The 20,360-nt window shown below is 43.4% G+C and overlaps 1 protein-coding gene across 22 annotated transcripts in view; it reads left to right on the top strand.

Annotated features, from left to right (window-relative positions):
• VPS13B (vacuolar protein sorting 13 homolog B) overlaps nucleotides 1–20,360 on the top strand; it is a 914,031-nt gene that overhangs the window by 195,923 nt on the left and 697,748 nt on the right. For all 22 annotated transcript variants that reach the window (XM_037892217.2, XM_037892214.2, XM_027818377.3 and 19 more), the window contains exon 16: nucleotides 5,258–5,382. In XM_037892217.2, the coding sequence (XP_037748145.1) occupies nucleotides 5,258–5,382 (125 nt within the window). The remainder of the gene's footprint in view (nucleotides 1–5,257; nucleotides 5,383–20,360) is intronic.

Raw genomic sequence — 20,360 nt, 5'->3', positions numbered from 1 at the left:
ACCTGGAATCACTTAAATCCTACTTTTTGTATTTAATAAAATCACTTTTTACTTATTTAATTAACCTAGAATATGTATTAATACCTGGGAGGGGAGCAACAGCTGTGCATATCCCTCTATCAGTGTTATAGAGGGCAAACAATTTATGAGTTTACCCTGTATAAGCTTTATACAGGGTAAAACAGATTTATTTGGGGTTTGGACCCCATTGGGAGCTGGGTACCTGAGTGTTGGAGACAGGAACACTTCTTAAGCTGTTTTCAGTTAAGCCTGCAGCATTTGTAGGACGTGGTTCAGATCTGGGTCTGTGTTTGTAGCAGGCTAGCGTGTCTGGCTCAAACAAGGCAGGGTTCTGAAGTCCCAAGCTGCCAAGGAAAACAGGCTCAGAGGTAGTCTCAGCACATCAGTTGGCAGTCCCAACGGGGTTTCTGCGATCCAACTTGTCACAGTGGTGCAGCGAGGAGGGTCTGTGCACAGCTGATTGCTTTGAGATACTTGTAGTGATTTTAAGTGAGTTTTGGGTGTGGTGGCTGGAGAACAGACAAAGTGGTTACTGATTTGTTATTTTCTGTTTGCTTATTTCGGGGAAGGGAATAGAGACAGTATAATCAGCAACATGAGTGAGAGTGAGACTCAGAAAAAGCCAGAACTGCACAGATTGCAAATGGCTGAGAAAGAAAATGAACATAAAAGACAGATGGAATTAAAACAAATGGAAATTCATGCAGAAGCAGCCAGGGACAAAAGAGCCCTGGAGTTAAGAGACAGAGAAGTGCAGGTCCAGATTGAGGCCCAGAAGCATGAACTGGCTGTTACGGAGTGGAAGAGCCAAAACCTCCAGCTGCTGGCTCCACTTTCACAAAAATCCACGAATGGGAGCTACTGTGTCCACAGTATGATGAATCCAGTGATATTGCTGAATATTTCATCACCTTTGAGAGACTGTGCATCCTCCATCCCTGAAGATCAGAAGATGACCACATTGAGAGCAAAATTGACTGGAAGAGTTCTGGACATATTCAATACGATGCCTATTTATGATGCTTCAAACTATGGTAAATTTAAGGAACTGGTTTTGAAACAGTTTCAGATGACACCTGAAACCTGCAGGGTTAAATTCAGGAGTTTTAAGAGGGGATCTGGATTGAGTAATGTGGCTTATGTAAATGAAATGAGAGATTTGGTAGATAAGTGGGTGAGGGGAAAAGGCATTACAAGCTTTGAAGGAATGTGTGATTTGGTTACTCAGGAATAATTCCTGAATATGTGCAGTGATGATATAAAACAGTATTTGTGGGAGAAAAATGTGGGGGATTTGTGGATGCAGTGTGGGGGAATTGGCTGAGTTTGCAGACTCTTACGAGCAGTCACAAGCTGCAAGTAAACATAAACCACTGGCAGAGGGGTACAGGATTGGGGAAAAGCAGAATCACCGTTTTACCCCTGGGAGAAAGGAGGCTGGACATTCACCTCCCCATACCCCTGTTATTTGTCCCAAATCTCCTATACAAGCAGAGGAGCCCCAGAGGTGCTATCATTGTAAGTCCACTGAGCACCTGAGGAATAATTGTCCTTGGCTGAGAGGGAACAGGCAGCAGGTAACACATGATGCTGCTGATTCACAGAGCCAGGCTGTTGCCTCTTTCCACACAGGATTTGTAAAGGTTATGTGACAAAGCTCTGTCCTTGTCTCCGTGGTTCCTGTGTTTCCTTGTGGATTTCGCTAGCCTCGGGCTCACTGTGACCCTCCACAAAGACCTTGTCTCTCTAGAAGCAAGGGTCACAGCTTACTGAGCCATTTTCATCATAAGCCTGCAAGGGAGGTGAGGAGAAGCAACCCTCCCTTGCACAGTCTCTGTTGTCTCCCAGTCTCAGTGATTAATCGGGGAAGGGTGGGTGGGGTGAAGTCACATGTTTGTAGCAAGCAAGCGTTTCTGGCTCAAACCAGGAAGGGCATTGAAGTCCCAAGCTGCCAGGGAAAGCGGGTTCAGAGGTAGTGTCAGTACATCAGCTAGCAGTCCCAAAGGGATTTCTGTGATCCAGCCCATCACACCTATCGTCTTCATTTGACTTCCAGGCCTTGTTCAACTCTCCCATTCACTGAAAGGGCCATCCACTTCTCCTGATCTTCACCAGTCCGTCACTTATCTCTCTCTTGCTGACTTCCCCCTCTCCGACCATCACATGGTATCTTTGAACACCGTCCATGAGCCTCCCCCACCCCAAAAAACCCTGTCACTCAGTCTTTCTGTGACTTCTAGTTTATCAGTGTTTGACTTCTCATCTGCTCTCAGCCCTCTCCTCTCTTTCTGCCTTTCTCTTCCCCTTCGTCCATCGATATGATTGTTGATTCTCTCCATTTCACACTCGTTTATTTCCTACACCCTTTACTCTTTGCTCCTCTCTCTCATCTCAAGGTCTGCCCTGCAACCCCGTACCCTGGCTCATCACCAAAATCCATTTCCTCTGTCCCTATTCTTTTGCTGCAGAGAATCTCTGATGGAAATCCCATGACCACCCTGACTTTCCTCCATTAAAATTTGTTCTCTCCTCTTTCAGTTAGGACACTTAAAAAAAACAAACAAACAAAAAAAAACCCCAATCAGATTCTAAAAGAAACAGAACTTTATTAGAAGGAAAAAAGGTAAAAGAAGCACCTCCGTAAAATTAGAATGGAAGATAATCTTACAGGGCAATCAGATTCAAAAATGCAGAGGATTTCCCTTTGGGGCCAAACTTTAAAGTTACAAAAAGAAAACCAGGAATACACCTTCCTCTCAGCACAGAGAAAATCAGAAGCCAAAACAAAAATAAGCTAACACATTCCCTTGCTAGTACTTACTAATTCTAATGGAGTTGGATTGCTTGTTTCCTTGATCTGTGTCCGGCAAACACACAGAAGAGACAGACCAAAACCTTTCCCCCCGCCCCCTGCCAGATTTGAAAGTATCTGGTCCCCTTATTGGTCCTTTTGGTCAGGTGCCAGCCAGGTTACCTGAGCTTCTTAACCCTTTACAGGTAAAAGGAGTTTGTGCCTCTGGCCAGAAGGGATTTTATAGTACTGTATACAGGAAGGTTGTTACCCTTCCCTTTATATTGATGACACTCCCTGACACAGATGCAGAAATTTCTCATTTTCTCTTCCTCTCTAATCTCTCCACTTGCCCCAGTGGCCTCATGCATCTTATCTCCTGATATACCTCATGCCCTCTTTTATCTTCATCCCTTACTTTCTCCTTAACTTCTCACTTTTCTCTAGCTCTTTTCCCTCACAATACAAAACTTGCTTTTGTCTCTTCCATCTTAAATCCTTGACCCCACTTGCCTGTCTAACTACTGCCCCGCTTTCATTTCTATGTTAATTGAGAACACTGTCTACAACTGCTGTCTGGAGTTCCTCTCTTCCATTTCCATCCTAGACTCTGTTCAGTCTTGCTTCCACCCCTTCCACTCAACTGAAACGGCTGTTGTCAAAGTCTCTGTTGACCTCATCCTAGCCAAAGCTTGGAAACGTTACTCCTCCATCTTCATCCTTCATAACCTGTAAGCCGCCTTCAACACAGTTGACCATGCTCTGATTCTAGAAATCTTATTCTCCCTTGGCTTCTGTGACTGTGTCTTCTCCTGGTTCTCCTACCTCTCTAATCACTCCTTCTACATGTCCTTTGGAGGATCTCCAATATCTCCCCTCCATCTTTCTATGGGAGTTCCACAGGGCTCTGTCCTTGGTCTCTTTGTCTGGATAATCTCATCTATGAACATAAATTCAGCTGCCATCTCTATGCTGATGATTCACAGATCTCGGTCTCTACTCCAGACCTATGTCCTTCTGTCCAAACTAAAATCTCAGCCTGCCTGTCTGATGTTTCCTCATGGATATGTAGCTGTCAGGTCAAGATCAGCATAGCTAAAACAGATCTCTTAATCTCCCTCCGTCCCCCTAAGGCAGGGGTGGGCAAACTTTTTGACCCAAGGGCCACATCTGGGCATGGAAATTGTATGGCAGGCCATGAATACTCACAAAATTGGGGATTGGGGTGCAGGAGGGGGTGAGGGCTCTGGCTGGGGGTGCCATCTCTGGGGTGCAGGAGGGTAAGATTGAAGGATTCGGAAGGGGATCAGGGCTTGGGCACGGTGTTGGGGTGATGGAGGGGGTCAGGGGTGCAGGCTCTGGGTGGCACTTACCTCAAGCAGCTCCATAAGCAGCGGCATGTCTCCCTCTGGCTCCTGCGTGGAGGCAAGGCCAGGCAGCTCTGCATGCTGCCCTATCCACAGGCGATGCACCTTGACAAATGAAGTCTTTCCTATTCATACCTATTCAGTATGTTGCTGCAAAGATAATTTTCCTGGCTCTCGCTTTGAAAATGTCATCCCTCTCTTTGTATTCCTCCACTGATTCCCTCTTCTTTAGTGTATCAAACATGAGCTACTTGTCTTCACTTTCAAGGCCTTTCCCAGTCTACCTCCACCTGACTTACACTCTCTCATTCAGTATAGAAAAGTTGACTCCCACTTCAGGTTGGCCCATGATGCCAGCCTCTATGCCCATTTGTTAAATTTTCAAACAGGCTCATTTGTGCTTTTGTCCTTCAAATCCTTCCTTCAAACTCTACTTTTCCGTGGTACCTACAAAAAAAATTTACAACAGTTTGGTTGCTGGTGTGCTGAGAACACAGCCTATCATGCTGTCCAATATTGTCTCATTATTTCTTTGTATTCCCTGTCTGTCTGTATCCATTTGTTGTCTCTTGTCTTGTACGTAGATTGTAAGCTATTTTGGGACTGTTTTTTTGTGTTTGTGCAGTACCTACAACAATGGGATCGTGGTCTATGATTAGGGCTCCTAGCTGCTGTGATAATATAAAATAATAAATAACAATATGCTATTGTAAGGAAGCATGTGGGATGATGATTAAATCTTAATGGGTGAATTAAAATAAATTTTAAGTATTTTTTTCAACAGATATATTTCTCTTAAAGTAAAACACTTACACATTTTGTTTTTTGGAGAGAACTTGGACATGAGGAATTTTCAGGTTATTTGTGTGTGCTGGGAAAGTATTCTCTAATGATAATCCATAATTATTTTATGTTTGTTTAGTTTAATTTTAACAAGTTGAAATTTTGGGGAGTTGGATTGAAAACTAGAAAGAGTTTAGTGTACAGTTATTGTAAAGAAAATTGAAACTGGTAGATCTAATCTTCTGCTTGTTACATCTTATATCAAGATATAATTTGACCTTTTTTCTTGTTTCAGATATTTGGTTTTCAGGCAGGATTGACCTCTTTGGATGTTAGAGGATCGTACTGCTTACCTACTCCAATTATCCCCTCTTTTAGTACTGCTATTTATGGCAAACTGCTTAAGTTTCCCAAATATTGGTGAGTATTAAACTTACAATATGAAACAGTAACAGATAATCTTTCAGTTCATTTTTGTGTTATACTTATTGACATAGGTTAAAGATAAATGGAATTTTATTGAGTATAATACCATATTTGCCTCTAGGCCTTTGTGTTTCTTGTAGAATATATTATCATATAAAGTCTGTTGTCCGCAAAAAAATTTAGGTGAGGATGTAGCTGTTAATTAGTGTTGTAGGGCCTTTTTTTGTTTGAATGAACTAAAGGAACAAGCTACAAAAGCCTATAGCAAATGTTTTGCTTTTAAAATGGAAGTCTTATGGACCAGTTCTTTGAGTGCTGGTCCCTTTGTGTATTTCACACATGGGATATGCATGTGCACCATTCACCTGAGATCAGATTTCTAGCAGAGTGTCCATTGATCTGTGCCCACACAGTTGTTCCTCTCGTACTCCAGACCAAGGGCATAGGGAGCAGTATGGATCAGCCCCTCTCCAGTTCTTTCTTGTTGCTGCGTGGCCTGAGTTGGAATCCTGTATCTGTAGGTATCTAAGTGGGTCACTTTAGTCAGGCGGTCCAGCTGGTGACTCTTTTTGCTTCATCTTCTGGCAGCCTTCGGAATCTGTGTCAACAAAGAATAGTCAGCATTGACTCCCACAAGGACTATGGACTTTATAGGAGTGACCCTAGATTTGACCTCAACAAGGGTCTGCCTCCCTACAGAAATATTCAAGACCGTGAACAATTTGATAAGACAAGTCTCTTTCAGACCACACGCTCTGTCAAGGCTTTTCCTGCAAGGCTACACGGCATCGTGTACTTGCATAACAGTGTTTGCCAGACTTCACCTACGTTGCCTACAAGCCTGACTCTGGTCCATTTACCCAGCAAACAGAGACCACATAAACGCCAGAATAACAATAGTCACCTTGCCTCGTGGATGAACCCGGAACAAGTACATGTGGGAATTCTTTTCGTGTCACAGAGGCATCCCTTACTGGGCAGCCCACCTAGACAATCACACCACACAAGTAATTTGGACTCTGTGTGAGGCCAGAATACACATGAACCTCTGAGAACTGAGAGCAGGCCATCTAGCCTGCATCGTATTCCTCCCACTAGGATCCTGCCATGTTCAAATAATGTCAGACAGCATGACAGCTCTCTTTTACATAAACAAGTTGGAGCAAAATCCCTTCTCTGAAGCATTGAATTTATGGAACTGGTTCATCAGAAACCACATAACTGTCTTGGCTGAATGCCTGCCAGGTGCACAGGATTCTCTAGAAGACAATCTCAGCAGGCACTTCTCCACAGAGAATGAGTGGGAGATATACAATTTTTTCCTGAATGATACACGCAGCGGGGAACACCTTCTTGGGATCTGTTCTCATCCCAAATGAATATGTAGTAAACCATTTACTGCTCCAGGGCAGCTCTTGGCAATGTCTTCAGAGGCAACGCCCTTCTGTTACCCGGGACAGGTCAGCTCACATATGTCTTTCCTCCCATCCATCTGCTACCACAAGTTCTGTGGAAGATTTGCTATGACAGAGCTCAGGTCATTCTCATAGCAGCCAGCTGACCCATACAGTTCTGGTTTCTGGACCTTCTGCAAAGTCAGCCTGTCCTTCCATCAGTATCATCACTCCCCAGATTTACTAACTCAGAAGAACGGAAAGATCAGACATTCCAACCCAGCCGTCCTTTTTGATCTGGTATTCCCAGGGGCAACAGACCTAGAATGTTCATGCTCAAAGGTTCATGCTCATGTAGTCTTTCCTCAATCAAAGTAGGAAAGATTTGACCGGAAAATCTTTTCTGACTAAATAGAGGCATTTCTCTATCTAGGCACAACATAATCAATTATCTCCAGACTGTGCAGATATCCTTGCTATTTTAGATTATCTCTGTCCTTGAAAACGTCAAGGCTTTCCACTAATTACTTGCAGATCCATCTAGCAGCCATCAGTGCCTTCCCTCTAGTAGAGGGATATTCTGTTTTTACTCACCCAACAATAATTAGATTCCTGAAGTTCCTTATTAGGACATTCCCACTGGTGGTGAAATCTGCACCGCAATGGAACCTGAACCTTGTGCTGTCAGTATTTACTAGACCACCATTTGAACCACTGGCCGCATGTTCTATGACTCACCTTTCCATGAAGATTGCCTTTTGAGTTGCCATCACATCAGCCAGAACAGTGAGTGAACTGGGAACATCTGACCCGCCATACGCTATTTTTAATACGCCTTCCCCCCGAAATTCATTCCTGAAGTAATTTCTGAGTTTCACATAAGTCAGTCTGTCCTGTATTCTTCCCAAAACTTCATGCTTCTGATGAGAGAAGACTTCACTCTCTTGGCATCAGATGAGCTCTGGCATTCTACCTGCAAAGGACAAAACCAGTAAGAAGATCACAAAGCCTGTTTATCGCTACAGTGGGACAGTTACGAGGGCGAGCATTATCTGCTCAGTGACGCTCTAAGTGGATCTCTGGCTGCATCATTCTGTGTTACCAGTTAGTATATATTCCTTCCCTGGGTGGGGTAAGAGTCCGTTCCACTAGGGCACAAGCAGCCTCAAGAGCATCTGTTCAAGAGGTATATGTAGGGCGGCCACCTGGAGCTCCATCCATACGTTCATGAAGCATTACACATTAGTTCAAGCTGCCTCTGGAGAACTGTAGGATCTGCAATATTACAACCACCTATACCAACTGTATCCTTGCTCCTCCCCTCCTGTTTAAATATTGCTTATCAGTCACCCACATCTAGAATACACATAGGGACCAGCACTCGAAGAAGAAATGGAGGTTAATTACCTGTAACTGGAGGTTCTTCTTCGAGTGCTGTCCCTTGTGGGTGCTCCACTCTAGGTGTCGGTTCGTCCCGGCGCCATTGATCGGAGATTTTCCGTAGCAGTGCCTGGTCGGGACACACATGCTCAGTTGGTATCTCAGTTGGTTATCTTCTTGGAATCTTCCTGAGCGTGTGCGTCCCGCACCCTCCTCAGTTCCTTCTCAGCCATCCTCGGCTGAAGATGGGACTCAGGGCAGTGCTACTTTTCTTTCCTGGTCTCTGTTGGAAACAGTAACAAAGAACATAGAAATAGTTATTAGTTACATCCCAGTTGTTTCCCTTCCTTTAGCATAGTTACATAGTTAGTTACTTAGTTAAACAAACAAAAATGTTTTCGCTTCAGGCTTGTCTCCCCCTGAGATACTCTCCCCTGCCATTTCTAATTCACAGTGCCTGGGGCTTCAGGATTCAGAAAGTGTGTTTCCTGTCAGGACTCCGTGCCACGGTCGGATGGGCACTCACGTTGTGTGAAGTTAAACCCATTCCCACACGCTCCCCGGCCAGATCCGAACCAGTTGGGAGCATTGCTTCACCCTCTCTGGAGCAGAGGCAAGAAGGGTAGGAGGGTAGGATGAAGTCTCTCAAAGGAGAGACTTTAACAAGGGTAAAGGGTCTCCAGCGAGATCCTTGCCTTCTGTGCTGACAGTACCAAAGGCAGGCGCCTCCATCTTCTCTGATGCCTCAGCTGCAGCTCCTGCAGAGCGCAGAGGCAGAGACCCGACCTCCCACATCGGGAAGGTTTCTGCGGCACAGTAAATAGATGAGGTGTAGACAGGGCGCTCTACCCAGGTGCCGAGAAGAACGTCTGCATCGAGCCTACCTCCCACCCCGGCACCAGCAGCGGACCCCCTGCAGGGCACCTCCAAGCGCTCCGCGGCACCGCTGACACTTTCACTTGATAACGCGCTAAAGCACAGAGCAGGCTCAGCGCAGCCCAGGGAGCAGGAGCAACAGTTTCTCACTCACTGTGACCTCTCAGTGCCACCTGAGCCTAACTCCCTGCTCCTGGATACACAGGGCTCACTTTTTGAACAGCCGCTCTCCCCACCTGAACTGGTTACCTTTACTGACAGCGAACTTGATATACATCAGCAGGCGGAGTTCTCCCTACCTGCCTCTCCTCCTCCACTGGAACCTCTTCCACATCAGGTCATGGCTCACAGCCACCAGCCTCAGTTTCCCTACTTCGCCCCCCCGTGGGCAGCACCTGGGTTCTCCTACCCTATGCCTTGGCCTCAGTGGTGCCCCTGGCCACATCCTCCTACCACTCATCCTCAGACCTCTTCCACCAAACCTCTACCTCCTTCTATGCCTCCATCTCCAGCTCCGCCCACTTCTAGAGTACCTGAACCCCCTCCTGAGAATGTGAGCTATGCACCATATCCTGACTCAATGACCCCTAACTCTCCATCAGCTCCAGACGGAGCCCTCTTCTCTCCGCCTCCTCAGAACATCGACCACTGTAATTGAATTGTATTGTAAACAATTTCAAGAACTTTTCAGGAGGGTGGCACTCAGTGAAAACATCCCCTTAGAAGAGGTTCAGGAGACAACACAGACTCCTCAGAATCCTTCAACCATCTGTGCCCTCAGAGATCGCGCTCTCCATAAACGAAGAACTCCTGGAACCAGCTGACACACACTGGCAAACTCCAGCTTCTTTATTACCAACTTGCAAAAAGGCCGAATGTAAATACTATGTTCCTGCTAAGGATGCTGACTTTCTATTTTCTCATCCACAACCGAACTCTCTTGTCATGGATGCAGTCGCACAAAGGATGAAACAGCCACAATATTGGCCCATCCTGCAAGACGAGGACCTTAAACACCTTGACACCTTGGGTCGCAAGGTTTATTCGTCGTCCACTCTACAATTCAGAATTGTGAACTATTCTGCCCTCCTCGCCAGCTATGACTTCAATAATTACAATAAACTTTTTGAATTTGCCTCCTACATTCCAGAGGATAGGAGAGCAGACTTCAAATCAATCCTGAATGAGGGCCAACTGATTTTCAGAACAGGCCTACAAGCATCTCTAGACACGGCGGACGCAGCAGCCCGTACTACTGCAACTGCTGTGGTTATGCGCAGATCTTCGTGGCTCTCTGCATCCGGCATCCCTAAAGATCTGCAGACCAAAGTGGAGGACCTCCCCTTTGATAAAGATAAACTTTTTTTCCCACAAAAACGGATGAACTCCTTCATGCCATGAAAGATTCTAGAGCGACACTGTGCACCCTGGGCATTCACCCATCTCTTCCCAGGAGACAATGATATCAACCCTACCAAAGATCACGCACACAACAGTATTATCGGCCTCAACCCAAACCATACGACATAACTAGGAATCGTGCTAGACTCCCTAAGTGCAGACAAAATCAAGCTCAAGCAACCACCTCCCATCCATCGGGGAATAAACAACAATTTTGAAATGTTGGTCTAGGGTCTGCACGACCCCTTGATTCCACCGCATACTTGCCCATTTGGCCACCGCCTCCAGAGATGGAGATATTGAGTGGGGGCTGCTGTGGAGAAGTGGCCCAGGGAATTGTACACGTCCTATTTCCAAAAGTCAGCTACCATAGCTGCTACTATTAAGGTCCCTGGGCTGGAGCCCGGAGTAGAGGGCAGGCTCCCCACTCCCTTCCCCGAGTGATTCGGCTTCAGATGCCCAATTCGGGGCCTAAAGATCTGCAGACCAAAGTGGAGGACCTCCCCTTTGATAAAGATAAACTTTTTTTCCCACAAAAACGGATGAACTCCTTCATGCCATGAAAGATTCTAGAGCGACACTGTGCACCCTGGGCATTCACCCATCTCTTCCCAGGAGACAATGATATCAACCCTACCAAAGATCACGCACACAACAGTATTATCGGCCTCAACCCAAACCATACGACATAACTAGGAATCGTGCTAGACTCCCTAAGTGCAGACAAAATCAAGCTCAAGCAACCACCTCCCATCCATCGGGGAATAAACAACAATTTTGAAATGTTGGTCTAGGGTCTGCACGACCCCTTGATTCCACCGCATACTTGCCCATTTGGCCACCGCCTCCAGAGATGGAGATATTGAGTGGGGGCTGCTGTGGAGAAGTGGCCCAGGGAATTGTACACGTCCTATTTCCAAAAGTCAGCTACCATAGCTGCTACTATTAAGGTCCCTGGGCTGGAGCCCGGAGTAGAGGGCAGGCTCCCCACTCCCTTCCCTGAGTGATTCGGCTTCAGATGCCCAATTCGGGGCCTAAAGATCTGCAGACCAAAGTGGAGGACCTCCCCTTTGATAAAGATAAACTTTTTTTCCCACAAAAACGGATGAACTCCTTCATGCCATGAAAGATTCTAGAGCGACACTGTGCACCCTGGGCATTCACCCATCTCTTCCCAGGAGACAATGATATCAACCCTACCAAAGATCACGCACACAACAGTATTATCGGCCTCAACCCAAACCATACGACATAACTAGGAATCGTGCTAGACTCCCTAAGTGCAGACAAAATCAAGCTCAAGCAACCACCTCCCATCCATCGGGGAATAAACAACAATTTTGAAATGTTGGTCTAGGGTCTGCACGACCCCTTGATTCCACCGCATACTTGCCCATTTGGCCACCGCCTCCAGAGATGGAGATATTGAGTGGGGGCTGCTGTGGAGAAGTGGCCCAGGGAATTGTACACGTCCTATTTCCAAAAGTCAGCTACCATAGCTGCTACTATTAAGGTCCCTGGGCTGGAGCCCGGAGTAGAGGGCAGGCTCCCCACTCCCTTCCCCGAGTGATTCGGCTTCAGATGCCCAATTCGGGGCCTCAGTACTTTCATCTGTGTCAGACTGAGCTCTGAAGTTCCAGACTCCAGCGGTGGGTACTGCTTGGGAGTCACCTACAGTGGAGCACCAATAGGACACTACACGAAGAAGTAACCTTGTGCAGTTAAGCCTGCAGCGTTTGGAGGACATGGTTCAGACCTGAGTCTGTGTTTGTAGCATGGACATGGTGGGGGAATAGTTTCAGTTAACCTTGTGCAGTAACAATGGTTCTTCGAGATGTGTCCCCCTGTGGGTACTCCCTTCTGCTTCAGAGTTCTACTGGTTGACTCTGTGGTAGAGAAGGAACTGAGGGAGAACTGCCCCTGCACGCTGACTAGCCTTGTGGCAGGTGGGGAGCCACACATTCTCGGGCGGCACGGGCTGCTACTGAAATTCTCTGATCGACAGTACAGTGCGTGCACACACACCTACTGTGGAGCACCATAGGAGGACACATCTTGAAGAAACATCATTACTGCACAAGGTGAGTAATTTCTTCCCATTTTTTCTTGAATGAATACCAAGAGTTGATGTCAACTGACACATTTAATGTGTTTAACTGAAGAGCTCTGTTCTCACTTCAATCAGAGTCAACCAAACTCAGGGTTTGAAACAAAGTAGGGAAATAATCTACAACCTAGCTCCACCAATTAGGTCTTGTGTTTAAAATCGGATGCTGTAGAAAAAATTATTTTTGTTTTTAAAAAATATTTTCAATTAAATATGACATTTTGCATGTCATAGTAGAAATGTTTCAGGGTTTTCCCTTTGGTTCTAAATATAATATAGATATTTTTACTTATATTGAATGTAAGTCTTCTCCTTGAGAAATATTATTAAAAAAGAAGCAGAAATCAGAGTGAAGAAAAGTGAGCATGTTAGAAATACTGTCCTTATATTTAATATTTTATATGCATTAATGGAAAAAATATATTTTTGTCCTATTTATGAACTATGCAAATAGACTAGATTTATATATAATGCTACACTGGAATATACTAAGTTGTTTACTACTGATAGCTGCACTATGTTATCTTAATGGATAATAATATTTTAACACAGTCAGTACACCACCAGGTGGTGGTAGATTAATTTTTGTTGGTCATATTTTTCATTGATACTTCACAAAAACACCTAATACTTTATGTGAAATAGTGTGCTGATCTTTCATTTTGCTGATGAAATACTGACTTTATTATGGTAATTTAGAAGTGATGTAAATTGTCAACACTGGTGAAGAGTACTTTAGTCGTTAAGATTAGGAAAAACAAACTTTTTTCACTCAACGTTAGTTGGTTGTACTTGTTAACAAGTATTAGCTTGTAAAAATGAATTAGATGTTTAAAACCTAAATATAAATTTTGGTTTTACATTATTTTGAAAAGTTCGTGTACATGTGCAAAATGAAATTTTAAAATGATCTAATTCTTTTAAAGATGTCGGCGATGAAAATCTGTCAGTAGGCAAGCTACCTATTAGTGTTTAACAATGTATGTGTCTGTGCATATTATGCCTTCTTCTATCATTCTTTTTTTTTATTTGTAGTCTGTAGGTTACTTTATGTGATGTAACATGATAAATTCCCCAGGCAGAAAAAACAACTCAATAGATCATCAACAAAAAAGAAAACTCATAATTTAAACACAAAAATGTGCTGTCTTAAAATGAGACAATATATATCAACATTTGGGAATAGGATTTATAACCTGAATAGCATCTATAGCTTACTACATTTCTAAATTATTTTAATAGTGAGTCTGATCATTTGTTTTCAGGGTATAATGCTTTTGTAGATTTTTAAAAAATATAAATGTATTTCACAATCTTAAGATAAAACTAACTTATGCAAACAATTTATCTAAACCAAGCAACGCCAATTTGAGGGTAATAAAGTAGAAAAAATAAATGAGTACAGCAGCAGCCTGCTTAAATGAAGTGTAGTTTGAAGTGAATAAAACTCCAGATGAAATGCATCAAATAGCACTTGAACTAAATCGAAATCAGCATGAGGACTGAGAGCTCATTGAAGTCATGCACTGAGTGAGAATTAGTCTGGTAGAATAACCTGGTAATGTCATTAAGCTTCAACTCATTTTTTTTTCCCTTCAAAATTATACCACCTGCTTTATTTGGATTTTTAGATTTCACATTCCAGAATTTCTTAAAGTACACACATCTGATGCTACATATGTTCTTCTATTTCTTGGGAGAAAATATATACCACAGACCAGAGCTTTTAAAAACAAAGACATTTTATGAACTGTTATGGAATCCCTTAGGTAGTATGTTTTCAGTTAGCAGCGAAAATCTCAACTTTATTTCTGACATAAATCAACAGAATAGCTTTCATTTTTCTTGTTTCAAAATAAAAATTCCAAACTGTACACTAACTATATACAATATATTCTATATTTTGCTATATTTACATTTTTAAAGTGTAGTGGAGAAACCTAGGTAACATTTGATAAATGAAAGTAAATTAGTTCTCCCCCCATCTCCCATAAAGATGCTGGCAAATATTTTTATCATTTAAACAAGTGATATTTGTTTTTGTTTACTACTTTGGTGTTTTAATACAAATGAATACATCGGCTTAATGCCAAGAGATTCGCTCAGAGCAATTAGTTCAGTGTGTTTCTGACTATATTTTAAATTCCTGTATATGTAACTTATTTTAAAATTAAAGTTAAAAATATCATTTGTGTCGTTGTTCACAGTGGCAGTAACCTACAAAATACAATGTTAATATTTGTGTTTTACAACTAATTCATGTAGTGTTGCATGCCAGGCTATTAAACAGCTTTCAAACCTTCTAGGCAGACGTTTAAAAGCAACTAAAAAATTAGCAGAATATGGCTCGAAAGACATACTGACTAATAATACTACTTAATGCAAAACAGAAATCTTGAGAGGAATTAACTGTTTTTTCATTTTTCTTTTGGCTAGAATGTATTTTTCAGTAGATGAGGTAATTGGGTGTAGGGCAGTTTAGTATTGTAACACAGTATCACCAGTAGAGTAGCACTTTGTTGTTCTATAGATGAATATTTGTTAGGGTTCCTGTGGTACTAAAGATTAGATTCCTAAGAGAATTCTGTTTTTTGTTTTAAATATTTGGGCTGATACACAAATGTTTCATCTATATGCTTTATGAGGTAGATTTTGATCCAGCTCATATGTCATCTATATCATTATTTTCTCCTCTGCACATTCCCATGCTTAGGATGCACCATCAGTGCAGCCTGGACTAATGCAAACGGCATGAAGCAGTGTCAGTTGGAATGTCCTCAAACTGCCTGTTTACTCCCCTGGGAAATCTGAATGTCTGGAGGGCGAGAACATAAAAGAGGACAGGTTGAATGAGCTACCTCAGTTCCTTCCAGCTGTGGTAGTAAGTGGACGAGGAGCTTCCCTGGGTTCACAGACTCAGTCTTTTTTGGAACATTTGTTTCAGTTAATTCACTATATTTTAGTTACATCTAATTAGTGCAGTCCAGCTTAGTGTTAGTTTAGTGTTGTGTTTCATGTATTTCTTCTTTTGTCTGAGAGGATTGCGTTGCCCTGGCATGGGTCCTTGGTTCTGCTAAGGAGGAATAAAAAGCAAAGAAACTGCGATTCAAGAGTTCTGCCTCTGCCCCTGCTGTGTTCTTTTCCTTGGACACCAATGTGTGGTGCGTGGCCTGCTGGGGGGAAGCCATTCCTCCAGACATTGTTACATCCTTTATCCCAAGGGCTAAAAAAGAATGACAAAATAGACTCTAAGTAGTGCTGCTTCAGGAAACCTTAACAACAAAGCCTCCTGATTCTGAGGGACAGGATTTCACAAATGCTTGGAGACCTGCTTCAGTTCCAAATCCCGAGGCAGATAAGGTTGCTTCGCCAATGCAAACCCTATAAAGTAAGGACATAAAAGGATATGTCTATACAGCAAGTTACTTTGTGATAAGATGGGTTGCTCCAGGAGGTTTGCACTAATTGTCCATGTGGACCCTGCTGTTGCAGACTAAACGTTCTGTAGTGTGCTTTGCATACTGCTTCAGTAGGTACTAACACTCTGTATAGACAAGCCCCATATACAGGATATATCTCTTAAACGTACCCAGATGTACCACACAGCACATTTCCAGTGCTTGACCCAGAATCCTCTCAATGAACTTCCTTCTGTCTTTAAGGAAACAATATGATCTCGTGTCTCCCCTTTAAGCACACTCAATCTGTGCGCATATGTCAACTCAAAGTCTTTGCTGATGTTGCTAAGGTTTGTAATTAAGGTTGTAGAAAAGGGTATTATGCATAATACATCAGGGAAGAAGTGGATCTACTTTGCTTGTATCCTGTCTGGAGCTCTAGTTCTGAGGGTATCATGTTCAAGAAGCTCAGTAGGACCTGGGAGCATGTGTTAATACAGTTGGAATGTTAAAGAAATTAAGGAATAAGCATATGACAAGTTCTGTTGCACAGCTTCTCTCCTCATTTGTCACTAATGGGTTAATGCCCTGCACCTGTGCAAATCAGAGGCAGTCCAATGTTGTTGCTGGGAGACTCCTGGACTAAGCCTCGCCTTGCTGCTTGGGCCACCAGATTTTCTGCCTCTGTCGATGGAACAAATTGCCAGTTCAATTTGTCCCAATCATTTTGTTTTATAACTTTATTTTGTATTTGTTTTTATGCTGTAGTGATTTATAATTTTTCTTCTGCCTCCTTCTCCTGGATTGGGTATTAGGCAGCCTGGTGGTTTCGACCACCCGGATCTGTTACTACAGTGCTTCTGTTCTGGGCTTCCTCTGTCCCCACTCATGCATGGCAGAGCAGTCCTGCAAACACCAGGCTAACTCTAAGCAGTGTTCCCTGTGGGAGGCAACATTTACAGGCTCTATAGAAGGCAAATTATATTCTGGCAGTTCACAGCCAGATGACCTTGCACTGCCAGTGCACGGAGCTCTGATGGACTGGCATGTTGGGTTCCCTCCTTGTCCTGAGAAGCCATGACTACAACACAGAGAAGCCTGATCAGAAGCTTCTTATGATTTGGGAGAGAGTGTCTAAGGATGCGGCAGACACTATCCAGCCAGCTCAAGGAGCAAATCCTACAACAGACCTGGACCAGAGGGGAAAAATCCTTGAAGAGGATCAAAAACCCAATCCCCAGATACTGCAGTGGGTCCTCAGCTCCCTGGGGAAAGAAGTAGGGCTGCTACACAACTCTCTTTCCTTCTCACTGTACATCAGGGAATTCTCATGGTCGGATGTAAGTCTTGCAAACCGTAGAGACTCTGGGTCCCAGAAAAGTAAAAGCAGCCATCACCTTGGTAGTGCAATAATTAGTGTGATTAATGAGCAAGTGGGGTGAAAACCAGTGGTTAACCCCCTTCTCCTTTACCTAAGGGAGTGTTTGTTGGGGCCTCTCCTACACAGAGGGTATGTCTACACTACAAAGAAAAACCCATGGCATTGAGTCTCAGGGCCCAGGTCAGTTGACTTGGGCTCCCAGGGCTTGGGATCTTAGGCTTAAAAATAGCAGTGTCGGTGTTTGGACTCAGACTGGAGCCTGTACTCTGAAACCCGAAGATCTCGGATGGAGCCCAGTCTCCAGCTCAAGCTTAAACATCTACCTTGCTATTTTTAAACCCAACAGCTTGAGCCTGAGTCAGCTGACCTGAACTCTGAGACTCGATGCTATGGGTTTTTCTTTGCGGTCTAGACATACCCCAGAGAAGTTCTTGCAGTGCTCTGTACCAAGCTCACCATCCCCCTCACCCCGCAGCATGTCTGGGAATGCAGAGGATTCTGTCACTGTCCTGTGAAACTCTTCCTCAGGTTGCAGTGTAATGGGAATTGTGCCTGTCTGGCTTTCAACTTGGGGACTTTTGCTCTATCAGCGAATGGGGCTCAGTTTCAGGCAGAAGAAGAATGGGATTTGTGCCTTCTGGTCATCATCCATAAACCCTTGTTTTGTCAGGGAAAGGGTCTCAGAGTCTGAAAAGCGGAAAGTGGTCTCTCTCTCCTCCCCTTTCCCTCGTCACAGACTGGCTCCACGTAAAATGTAAATAATCGGTGACCAGAACAGAGGCACACAAGGATTCTACTTCCCAGAAACCTGCATCATCATGGCATTACTGGGGAGGAGGGCAGGGGATGTGGAGATAAATCCCTTCTCATGTTCAATATGATCCTGATTTACTGATTAAAGCCCTGAGTGCAAGTTGGTGACTTCGACTGTACTTACTTGGACGCTAGACATCCTGGGGGAGCAAGCAGGCAGGCTTTTAGGCTCCTAGGGCATTTAGCAAGCATCTTCTACAGTTGAGGTATTTGCATGTTACCACAATGGTAAAAATTTGCAAAGGTCCTAAACTTTTTTGCATCAAGGCATTTCCTAGCAGTGGTCATATTTACCAAATTATCATCAGTGACTAGGATTGCTGGTGTCATTCTTCGGCTTCTTCCTCTGAGTGGGTTTCTTAAAATGTGCCTGCAGAATTTCCTTCTGATGACATGGAATCACACACCTGATGGAATGCAAAATTAGATGTTATTCTCATATCGCATCCAATCGTCCCTTTGTGGGCAGCTAAGTACAAACACGCTGACTACCAACCCAGTATTCACTCCAGACCCTGCATTATCGGTATAGAAGCAAGGATGAGTAGCATACTTGGAAGAAAGTTCCCAACATCTGAGAGTACATATCCATTTAGTTTATTCATGTCTGAACAAAAGGTAGGTCGGTGGCCAGTACCAGCTGCTTCAGTGGAAGGTGCCAAGAAACTATGATGCTCACAGGGGAAGTCTCCTTTTACTTCCCTTTAGAGATTGGCTTATGATTGAAGCACGAGTGTTTATAGCCCTTCCAAAACTAATGAGTAACCAGAGTTCAGTTTTTTCCCTGGAAATGGGAATAATGTCCTGGGCAGAGGAGAATCTGCCAGCTTTCAAAGCAGTTCACACAAAGGATATAGAAAAGGGAAAATTTGAAGTTGTCATCCTATTCTTCCACTAACCTAGAAGGGACTTTGAATTTGCTAGACAGCCAAGGAACCCATTCTGGCACTTAAAGATTATACCTATAGGAAAGTACATAGGAGGAATGGTGATGCAATACTTTGATTAGTGCATAAACCCCCTTATTTTTCCCCCTAAAATCAAAGGCGGGCTTCTCTTGCATGTCATGGATGGGTTGCAGGAACATTTCTGCAATAAATGTTTTCTCAGGGTAAGCCTGTAGAATTTACAATATACTAGGGCTGTCAAGCGATTTAAAAAATTGCGATTAATCACACTGTTAAACAATAATAGAGTACCATTTATTTAAATATTTTTGGATTTTTTTCTACATTTTCAAATAGATTTCAATTACAACATAGAATACGAAGTATAGAGTGCTCACTTTATTTTTGATTACAAGTATTTGCACTGTAAAAAACACAAAATAATTAGTATTTTTCAATTCACCTAATACAAGTACTGTAGTGCAATCTCTTTATCATGAAAGTTGAACTTACAAATGTAGAAGTATATACAAAATAACTGCATTCAAAAATAAAACAATGTAAAATTTTAGAGCCTGTAAGTCCACTCAGTCCTCCTTCTTGTTCAGCCAATCGCTCAAACAAACAAGTTTGTTTACATTTGCAGAAGATAGTGCTGCACGCTTCTTGTTTACAGTGTCACCTGAAAGTTAGAACAGGCGTTTGCATGGCACTGTTGTAGCCGGCATCGCAAGATATTTACAGGCCATATGCGCTAAAGATTCATATGTCCCTTCGTACCTCAACCACCATTCTGGGGGACATGCGTCCATGCTGATGACTGATTCTGCTTGATAACAATTCAAAGTAGTGCCGATCAACACGTTCATTTTCATTGTCTGAGTCAGATGCCACCAGCAGAAGGTTGATTAGGGGTTCTGTAGTTTCCTCATTGGAGTGTTGCCCTTTTAAGACTTCTGAAAGCATGCTCCATACTGTGTCCCTCTCAGATTTTGGAAGGCACTTCAGATTCTTAAACCTTGGGTCAAGTGCTGTAGCTATCTTTAGAAATCTCATGTTGGTACATCCTTTGCGTTTTGTCAAATCTGCAGTGAAAGTGTTCTTAAAATGAACAACATGTGCTGGATCATCATCCGAGACTGCTCTAATGTGAAATATATGGCATAATGCATGTAAAACAGAGCAAGGGATATACAATTCTCCCCAAAGGAGTTCAGTCACAAATTTTATTAACACATTTTTTTTAACGAGTATCATCAGCATGGAAGCATGCCCTCTGGAATGATGGCTGAAGCATGAGGGGCATACGAATGTTTAGCACATCTGGCACGTTAA

This window comes from Chelonia mydas, chromosome 2 (genome assembly GCF_015237465.2).
Source record: "Chelonia mydas isolate rCheMyd1 chromosome 2, rCheMyd1.pri.v2, whole genome shotgun sequence".
Lineage (NCBI taxonomy): Eukaryota > Metazoa > Chordata > Testudines > Cheloniidae > Chelonia > Chelonia mydas.
Note: the sequence above shows the minus strand (reverse complement) of the source record. Positions and strands in the feature narration are given on the sequence as shown.